At 44.7% G+C, this 9,405-nt stretch overlaps 1 protein-coding gene across 1 annotated transcript; it reads left to right on the top strand.

Moving 5' to 3' along the window:
• Positions 1-3,445: 3,445 nt before the first annotated feature.
• LOC133884424 (acyl transferase 4-like) lies at positions 3,446-8,935 on the top strand. The gene is made up of 2 exons (XM_062323823.1): positions 3,446-3,988; positions 7,863-8,935. The coding sequence occupies exons 1-2, from the start codon at positions 3,551-3,553 to the stop codon at positions 8,712-8,714; spliced, it is 1,290 nt and encodes a 429-aa protein (XP_062179807.1). The 5' UTR covers positions 3,446-3,550; the 3' UTR covers positions 8,715-8,935.
• The last annotated feature ends 470 nt before the right edge of the window (positions 8,936-9,405 follow it).

Genomic DNA, 9,405 nt, shown 5'->3' with positions numbered 1-9,405 from the left:
GTCTCAAATTCGTAATCACGTAATTAAGCATAATCTTGCTTCTTAAGCATAATATTTAATTTTGTGTAATTTTATTTAAGAATGCTAGTGCAATTCATTTAAAGTTAATCCGATGAGAGAAGAATTTCGGGAAAGAAAAGAATGGAATCCGCAGTTAAAATAGACCATTTTCTCTAACATGTGGACCCACCTGGCCAGCCCCACCACCTCTCCCTTCACTTGGGCAGCACCCACCTGCTTCCCCTCTCTTTCCCTCCCTCTACTCCCGTGCTCCCTCTCTCCTCAATCGGCCAAGCAAAGGAGAAAGAACTCTCCCTCCCTCTCAAGCCCCCACTCTCCTTCTCCCCCCAAAATCCCACTCTTCCAAACCGTTTTTTTACCTCAAAAAATTCTCTGAACCCGACAAAGTCGGGGAGAAACGAATGTAACTTTTTTTAAGATGTCCGTAGAGTAAAAACATCAAAATCGGAGTCCATATACGAAAATTATGCTTGTTTTACCGAATGCACTCCGGATCACCTATCAAATTATAACCCTCGACAAAATTTAGCAAAATTAATCATTAGTGATGGGTCATAGTTATGGCACATCACTAATAACCTTCAACAAAGAAAATTAAAAAGATAAATATCCAGTTTCTATCGTAACTATGTGATAGAAAAATAATAAAATAGTTACACGCACGAGAAGAAAGTCACGATAACTTGTGGAAACATATTCGATCACTACCCGTCCATGTCCAGCAATCCAATTTGTTGAAATTCTTAGGCGCAGGGTAGTCTAGGTATGCACAACTTTGATTTTTTTTTTTTCACTCAAGAAATTGCGACAACTTTCTGCCCGGATTGAACTGTGCAAGCATTTCCACCGATAGAATAAATCTGTGGGCAGTGGGTTTTCAGTGGTCATTTCTCTCCGAGTCAGTGGCAGATATAGATGGTAGGTAGGGGCTCGTTCAATTCTCTATCCATCTTCTTTTTTTCTCTTATTCTCTATTTTCTTCCTCTTTCTCATCTATAAAAAAAAATTAAGGGAGAGGAAGTAGCTTTAGGAGTTTTCATTGACTGCTAAGCAGTAGTGGTTGGATCTGCCCTGGCTTGAGTGACTCTTGATTGCCTTGTTATATTAACATATAAACTACCCATTCATGCACCATATCTGTGGTGGGGCTACACTGAGTGTACTGCATTGGGGCTTCAAGGTTGCTGTATTTCTTCAGTTTTCAGTGCGATTCCAAAAGGCTTCAAAGCATGTAGTTCGTTCATCAAATCAAAGCTATATATGTCTTGTTAGTTAGACACCACAGTCCACACTTATGTTTTTACATCGAAATACAACTAAAGAATATCTATCGTTCATCCTGAGTCTTAACTGCCTTCTTGCTACCTTCAAAAAAAAGGGAATAGTTTCCATGCGAATGTTCTCAGGGCTATGTCAGACATCGTTTTTTTTTCTGTTGAAACTAAATCTATGTAGAAGTAATATTGTGAATGCTTAACTACATACCGCTGCAAGATGAATGTGATGGAACACTAAAAATAAGGAATAGTGGCCGGAGATCGAGCTGGAAATTCACAAGCAAGGTCCTGATCATGGCGCCAAGTTGTCAATGCACTAGGTTTTCATATATCTGTTACAGATTCCGTGTAGACCGACATCACTTTTGTCCACCAACAATAAGGTCAACAAAAATATCCACCTCCAAAATCCAACCGAAATGATCGATGCATATATCGATCTGATTTTTATCCCCGTTCGATAAATAATCTGGTCCAGATGTTTTGTCAAATTTCTCATTCCTCACCTACCTATGAGTGCTGCGGCTGGTTACAGCGAAAGTGTGAGAGAATTCTCCGTTGTCCGATCGTGTGTTAGCCTTTAGGTTTTTGTCCGGCCGTGAGCTAATTCAACTGTTGCATCATCTACGACGGCCCAAGCGTGAAGTGGGAAGATGAAAAGTCACTGACAAATCGATGCAGCAGCATGCGATGGCAAGATGATGCTCGCTACTCATTGCTGTAGAGGGGACAACCTACCACGCCATCACTAAACAAGCATTGTGAATTGTGAGTGGACCAGAGACTCGTTTCAAAATTCTATCCGTCGATCAGGAAGCAACTTATCTAATTATTTTCTTCACGGCAAGTAATGCGTAGCTTGGAAAGAATCGATCAAGCATCATATCAAAGGTTATTGCCGTGCCTTAGCACAAACAGCTGAAGCAATATATATAATGGCCTATCTCGAGAAGATTAGCTAGGGGGACTTACTCTAATTGCCTAGTAAGAAAGATGATAAATATTTTTTACTTCTCAAAGTCGAAGTCAATGCTACGTTTGTTGCTTTGACCATATATAGGATTTTACTCTGGAAAATTTACAAATATTTAAAGAATTATTCTTACGGATTCGTTCAATCCAAGTATATGTGTTTACGATGTGAGGTCGCATATAGTGTGTAACTTTATTTCGTCTCTAATGTTCAGGTAGATGTCTACACGGGTTCGATCGTGGACACGTTTTAACAAATTGTCTTGTTTTAAAGCGCTAGAAACACACTTTCTCTGTGCGTAGAGAAAATGTATTACTACGAAAAATTTTGTGAAAGTTACATATAGCCTCTTGATAATGACTGCATGTGGTCGAAGAAACGAATACAGAATAGTCGCATTCAGCTACTGCGGGCCACAGATTTGCACTAGCTGCTGTATATTGTGGGGTTGCACGGCACCTACACTTACCGTAGACGACATTTGCAAATTGATGGGAGAAAGATTGTGCATGGTACATCGATTGATTCTCTATTTGACAATTAGACCGTAGTGGATAGAAATAGACCGTGACAGTTATTTGTATCTTTTGCCAATTAGATATGATCCAAACGGTAGCGATGCAAACCCAGTGGGTAGGAAGGTCTCTCTTATTCCTTCTTCACCTCCACCTATCTTTGATGGAGTTCTAGCCGGTAAGCCCCCCGGTCCCTGTAGAAATAGATGGTGACAGATATTTCTATCTTCTGTTAATTATTGGATTTGATCCATGCGCGGACACAAACCCAACGAGCAGGGAGCTTTCTCTTATTTCTCCTTCACCTCTTTTTATCTTTTTTTCTTTCTCTTCTTCCTTTTTTTCTTCCACCTCTAATCTTCAATGGAGTTCTAACGGAAAACCCACAGCCTCTGTAGATCTGCCCTTAATCCGAGCAATTGATTATTCGACCGGACGATCGAAACAGCGTGACCGGTCCAGTATTTCCTGGTGGATTGAGTGCGTGGAGCCGATCAGTCCTCCTTCACCTACCACACATAAAATAGCGTACCCACACCACACTTGATGATATGCTCGTACCAATAAATTAAATGACAAAGTAATCACGATTATTAATTAATTTCCTATCACTTGTGGTCATGGACACCCTCTTGGGCCTATATATATGCCTTCTCCTCGCATTCATCATGAACACAAACACACTAGCTCACGTACCGTACACGACCAATCAAAGGGTAGCAAACTGATCACGCGAAAAGAAGATACAAGTACGTGTGTGCAGCATGGGGAGCATTGGGTTCCCGGTGACGAGGACGAGCAGGTCGCTGGTGGGGCCGTCGTCGGAGACGCCGCGGGAGACGCTGCGGCTTTCGGTGATCGACCGCGTGGCGGGGCTGCGCCACCTGGTGCGGTCGCTGCACGTGTTCGACGGCGCCGCGGCGCGCGCCGCCGAAGGCGTTGAGCCGCCGGCGAAGACGCTGCGGGAGGCGCTGGGGAAGGCGCTGGTGGACTACCACCCGTTCGCGGGGCGGTTCGTGGAGGAGGAGGGCGAGGCGCGGGTGGCGTGCACGGGGGAGGGCGCGTGGTTCGTGGAGGCGGTGGCCGCGTGCACCCTGGAGGAGGTGAAGCACCTGGACCACCCCATGCTCATCCCCAAGGAGGAGCTGCTGCCGGAGCCGGCGCCCGACGTGAACCCACTCGACATGCCGCTCATGATGCAGGTACGTATTACAGTACGTTCATTTTAGTATGGTGGATTCTAAAAACAGGCGTATGTTTTTGAAAAATTTCAAACGACGGCTATGAGTCATTGAATGGATATTCAATATCTCACAACCATCTTCAACCTCTGTCCACAGCCTCGCTTGCGCTGTAACTCGCCCTTGCCTCGCCATGCTCCCTGCCCCGTCCGCCTTTGACCATCTTTGACAACGAGGACACTGTCGGGTCTGCTCCCGCAGCCTTACCGCGCTAACCTGACACACCGAGACACCCCCACCCCACCCTGGCCCACCAGCTGTCCTCCACCGCTGGTGGCCAACGACGCCCCCGCACCCGCCTCCTTCGTCGGGCTGACCTGCTTCCCCAGACATCACTCTAAGACCGAAAAGCACACCGACGACCCTGAAAACCTCCTCACCCAACCCTAAACCTCACCGGTCGCCGTCATCTGATTCACGCTTCTATATTTCGGACGTCTGAAATTTAGAAAGCGTGTCTTATTATACTAGCAACTACACACATATTTTACACACATAAAATCAATCTAAGATATAAAAGAAGTAAAAAAAATAGCATAACACAAGAGATATATAGATACTATACATGCATGCAGTAATAGACAGATTCACCATTATTCATAGGCTTGCGCATGTAATGTTAAAAAAACGCCTTGACCATGCAATTTGAACATGCATCAATTAAGAACATATAGTACTAAACGAATGTAGAAACAGAAAAAAGTTGCGCAAAAGTGAAACTTTCGAAGCTAAGAATCGTTGGCGCCACATCTCACGTCTCATGATAGGGACTGTACTTGCTACTTACTGAAACTGTGCTGGTACAATTTTTCCAAAAGAACCTCGCACCTTCCAAAGAACTAGCTATATATATTGCTGGCACAATTCCGCGGCTAGTTTAAAACTGCAGTTTATATCCGCTAAATACAAATATACTCCTGCCCTATATACGTTCGTATTAAATTATGCGCTTATAAGAGTTGTAACACTAACGTCCATATCTTGCTATCTATACGAATATAAATGGCGTGGATTATTCTCATTTTCTCTTGATTAATGAGTGAACTTTTAGCGGCATCTCTTCTTGGAATCGTATAATGATAAACAGAAGAAAGAGAACACTTTTGCGATTCGTAAAACGACAAAGAATTAATAAAGAACTGAGAGAGAGAGAGTATACGTTCTTTTAATAAAGCACGCATAAAAAAAAGCTTCAGTTTAGCTCCTCTTGATCTCATCCACAGCCGTACGTGTGTCTGCAAATATGAGTACTAGGAAAGGACCACACGTACGCAATTAGTAAGTTCATTAGGCAGTATTACCACCTTCTTAAATAGATATTATTCTAAAATATGTGTAGTTAAATTTTTAGAAACTTTGACTACTAATATACACAAAACTATTAAAATTTGGCACATGAAAATGATATAATATTTAGCAAAATGTAGTTGTTAAACGTAATAGTCAAACTGCTTATTAGAGATCGTGTCGATGTCTTAAATGACAAGTAAAAGAGAACGGAGGTAATGACTAAAAAAAAAGTTCATTTGTGTGTGTTAGCTATATAACAGGTGGAAGGTAGCGAGCGCGCAAGCATAACCAAATGCATGCTTTGGCGCGCATGCATGCAGTTGTGCCATCGAGATCTCCCTGCCACTACCACTGTCATGCGTGCGTGCACGGCCACTACCATTACCCAGTCCTTTCCAGAACAGTGTAGCAACAGAGATGGAGCAGGCGGTAGGTGAGGTGCGACAATGATCGAGCATCATGGCAGAAAAAGCAGCTATATAGCTTTTCTTTTTATCATTCCACGTACGTGCATACTGCAACAACTACCATAGTGACAAGCTACTACGACCTAGTCGACCGAGAAAAATGAAGAAGAGAAAAAGTAGGTAATACTAGTTTTAAACTTCTTTTGGAATTAAAGGTGAAATTATATAAAGTCTTCAGAGCAAGGCAGTGACAACGGGTGACAGGGGTGTCGCCGGCGGTGGTGCTGAAGGGCCGGCTGTGGGGGAGAGAGAAATCAGTGGCCTGACACAGAGGAGGAGGGCAGGGCAGGGCTGGCGAGCGGCATCGCTGGACCACAACAGAGAGAACGACGTCGGTAGTCGCTGGAGACAAAACGGTGCAAGAGGTGATTGAAGGAAGGCTGTGAGCCATAACTATTAACTTTCATAAAATTCAATCAACCGAAGAACATCTCCCATGTAAGTAATACACACGTACGTTGGGGCAAAATAGAGAGGGAAGATTCGCCATTAAATTGTATAATTAGTTCATTAATAGTTTGGATCTTTCATCGTCTAAAAAAGAAGAGCTTGCAGGAGTAAGATTAGATGACATTGGTGCCTACGTCATGTTTACAGCATGTTGATTTATGTACGTAGCTACCATCAACAGGCGTACGGTCGTTGTTAACACGTTAGTTAAGGTGATCGATTTGCTTTCGGGTAAAGGATTATTAGTCAAGCACACACATATGTAGATTGATTACCAGATAGCATAACGTTGGTGGTGATACATCTGTTTATGGCACAACCAACATTGGTGGTGATGTTTGCAGATACATATGCTTGGCTAGCTACCTGCTTTATTTTTTATTTTTTATTTTTGCTTTGGTAATTTCCTTGTTGTGCCCAATGCACACTAGCCATTAATGGCACATATCCTATTTTCTCTTTTTTTTCCTAAATAAAAAGAGAGGAAAAGTGGATAACAGTTAGGTGGCAGTATTAGTCGCAATGATAGCTTAAGGCGTTTTTGTTCTATGGTTTCCCCCACTTGAAAATGGAATAATTAAAGAGGTGAAAAGACTTGGTAATTGCTATGGAGAGGTGCCTGCGATCCACTAAAGTACATTCAAGAACGAGCCTATGTGTGTTTGTGATAGGTATACCTCCTTCTCAAAGCTGTTCGCAGCTGCAAAAAGATTTGTATACTGTACTACTAGCAACTCTTCAACAGACGACCAAAGATTTTTTTTTCCTTTTTTTTTTTTTTTGAAGAGCTGAGCATAGCCATTAATCATTCAGCACGGGCCATGATTTTTCTATCCGAATATTTTTCACATAATACAAGCAATCAGTGACGAACCTAGAATAAATATGACGGTGATGCACACACGTAGCAATATAGGTAACTTTGTTGTTTAAAGTTGGTAATTTTAGGTTTAACAAAGGATTTCGTTTGTTTACCACCACCCAACACATATGTAGCTTCGCCGGTGCAAGCAATAATAACCAAGAGAGAGAGAGAAAAGCTAAAATTAATGGATATTTGATGCTGAGTCAGCACTATGTGACAGCGCCTGATTATTCATCCATGCACGCATACCACAAATAGTGCGGTACTCTACCCCTATAGACTGAGTGGGACTGCCACGTACTATGGTCATCACCAATTCATGTTTGCAACAGAAGCACGCATACACTCACACTTCTAAAAAAATCATGCTTACTATATAGTCTACCAAATCTTCAGTAACTCTAGTGATCCATCAACTCGTTGCTTGTCGAAAGACTTACGCAAGAAACTTGAGGCTTGGATCGTGAGTGAAAAAGGTCAAGATGCAGGTCTGTCGGTAGACTCGATCGGCCACGTAGCTTTCAGCCTTTTCACCTCTACTGACTGAATGTCCACGGCCACGGCTGATCTTATCTCTTGCTACCGAACCCTGCATCTGCTTGCCATCTCTCGTGAATGTACTTGCCGGACATGCATAACCAACTCTATTTTCTTACAATTAATGATGTTCTTATACATTAACCATGATGAAAAAGATAAATATTTTAGCCTAAGAAAAATGCGATGAGCCGATGATGGCTGACACTGACATGCGTGCGTGCAGGTGACGGAGTTCACATGCGGCGGCTTCGTGGTGGGTCTGATATCCGTGCACACCATCGCCGACGGCCTGGGCGCCGGGCAGTTCATCAACGCCGTGGCGGACTACGCGCGCGGCCTGCCCAAGCCCCGCGTGACCCCGGTCTGGGCGCGGGACCTCATCCCGGACCCGCCCAAGATGCCGGCGCCGCCGCCGCGGCTGGAGCTGCTGGACCTCCGCTACTTCACCGTGGACCTCAGCCCGGCCCACATCGCCAAGGTCAAGTCCCGGTTCCTGGAGGCCACGGGCCAGCGCTGCTCCGCGTTCGATGTGTGCGTCGCCAAGACCTGGCAGGCGCGCACCCGCGCGCTGAACCTCGAGGACGACGACCCCGCGCGGCCCGTGCACGCCTGCTTCTTCGCCAACACCCGCCACCTGCTCCCGGGCACGGCGGTGAGCGGGTTCTACGGCAACTGCTTCTACCCGGTGGCGGCGACGCGGGCCGCCGGCGAGGTGGCGCGCGCGGACGTGGTGGAGGTGGTGCGCACCATCCGGGACGCCAAGGCGCGGCTGGCGTCCGACTTCGCGCGGTGGGCGGCGGGGGCGTTCGAGCGGGACCCCTACGAGCTGACCTTCACCTACGACTCGCTGTTCGTGTCGGATTGGACGCGGCTGGGGTTCCTGGAGGCGGACTACGGGTGGGGCGCGCCGGCGCACGTGGTGCCCTTCTCGTACCACCCGTTCATGGCCGTCGCCATCATCGGCGCGCCGCCCGCGCCCAAGGCCGGTGCGCGCGTCATGACCATGTGCGTCGAGGAGCGGCACCTACCCGAGTTCCAGGAACAGATGAACGCGTTCGCCGCCGGAAACCAGTAACCCATCTTGTCCGTCATCAAGCACGTACTCGGAATATTATTCTAGCTTGCTACTTATATGCGTGAGTGAATTAATGGATTTGCGTGTAATTTGGCTTTTAAATTTGGCACTAATAGCGTTGTAATCCATACTCGATCGGACACGTGAACCAAGTACCTGCCCCCAAAAATATAATGGCGGGTAGCTTTTATATTATGCACCTTTATAATTTTTTATTTCTAGACGGGACTACTGCATGGTCGATATATATAATATATATATATATATATAACATTAAGTCATCTCACTCTGCCAGGGATTTTAATTCCATTTTATAATTTTTTTTACCGATGAAAAGATCAAAATTCGTAAAATTTCATCAAAATTTTGATCTTTTTTTCCTCCGCTACGTGGATTCTATATATCATTAAAAGAAAATTTAGAAATTAGATATATCGTCCGCTCTGAAATTCATAAAATTTTAATCCTTGAACATCACTATCGGATATATTTAATCTATACTATCGGATTTTGGAAGGATCTGACCAAAATCATTTCGCCTAATGAAACTGAAACGGACAGCATAAGTCCTAGTTCCTGCCTCCTGGCGTCAGGATGCAGTCCTGATGATGCGGGCAGCCCAGTAAAAGGCCAACTCCAACGGAATTCTCAAATTTACAGTCTACTGTAGCACCTTTAAAACAGTATTTTT

The sequence above is a fragment of the Phragmites australis genome, chromosome 11, assembly GCF_958298935.1.
Source record: "Phragmites australis chromosome 11, lpPhrAust1.1, whole genome shotgun sequence".
Classification (NCBI taxonomy): domain Eukaryota; kingdom Viridiplantae; phylum Streptophyta; class Magnoliopsida; order Poales; family Poaceae; genus Phragmites; species Phragmites australis.
This window is presented reverse-complemented; position numbering and strand designations above follow the sequence as displayed.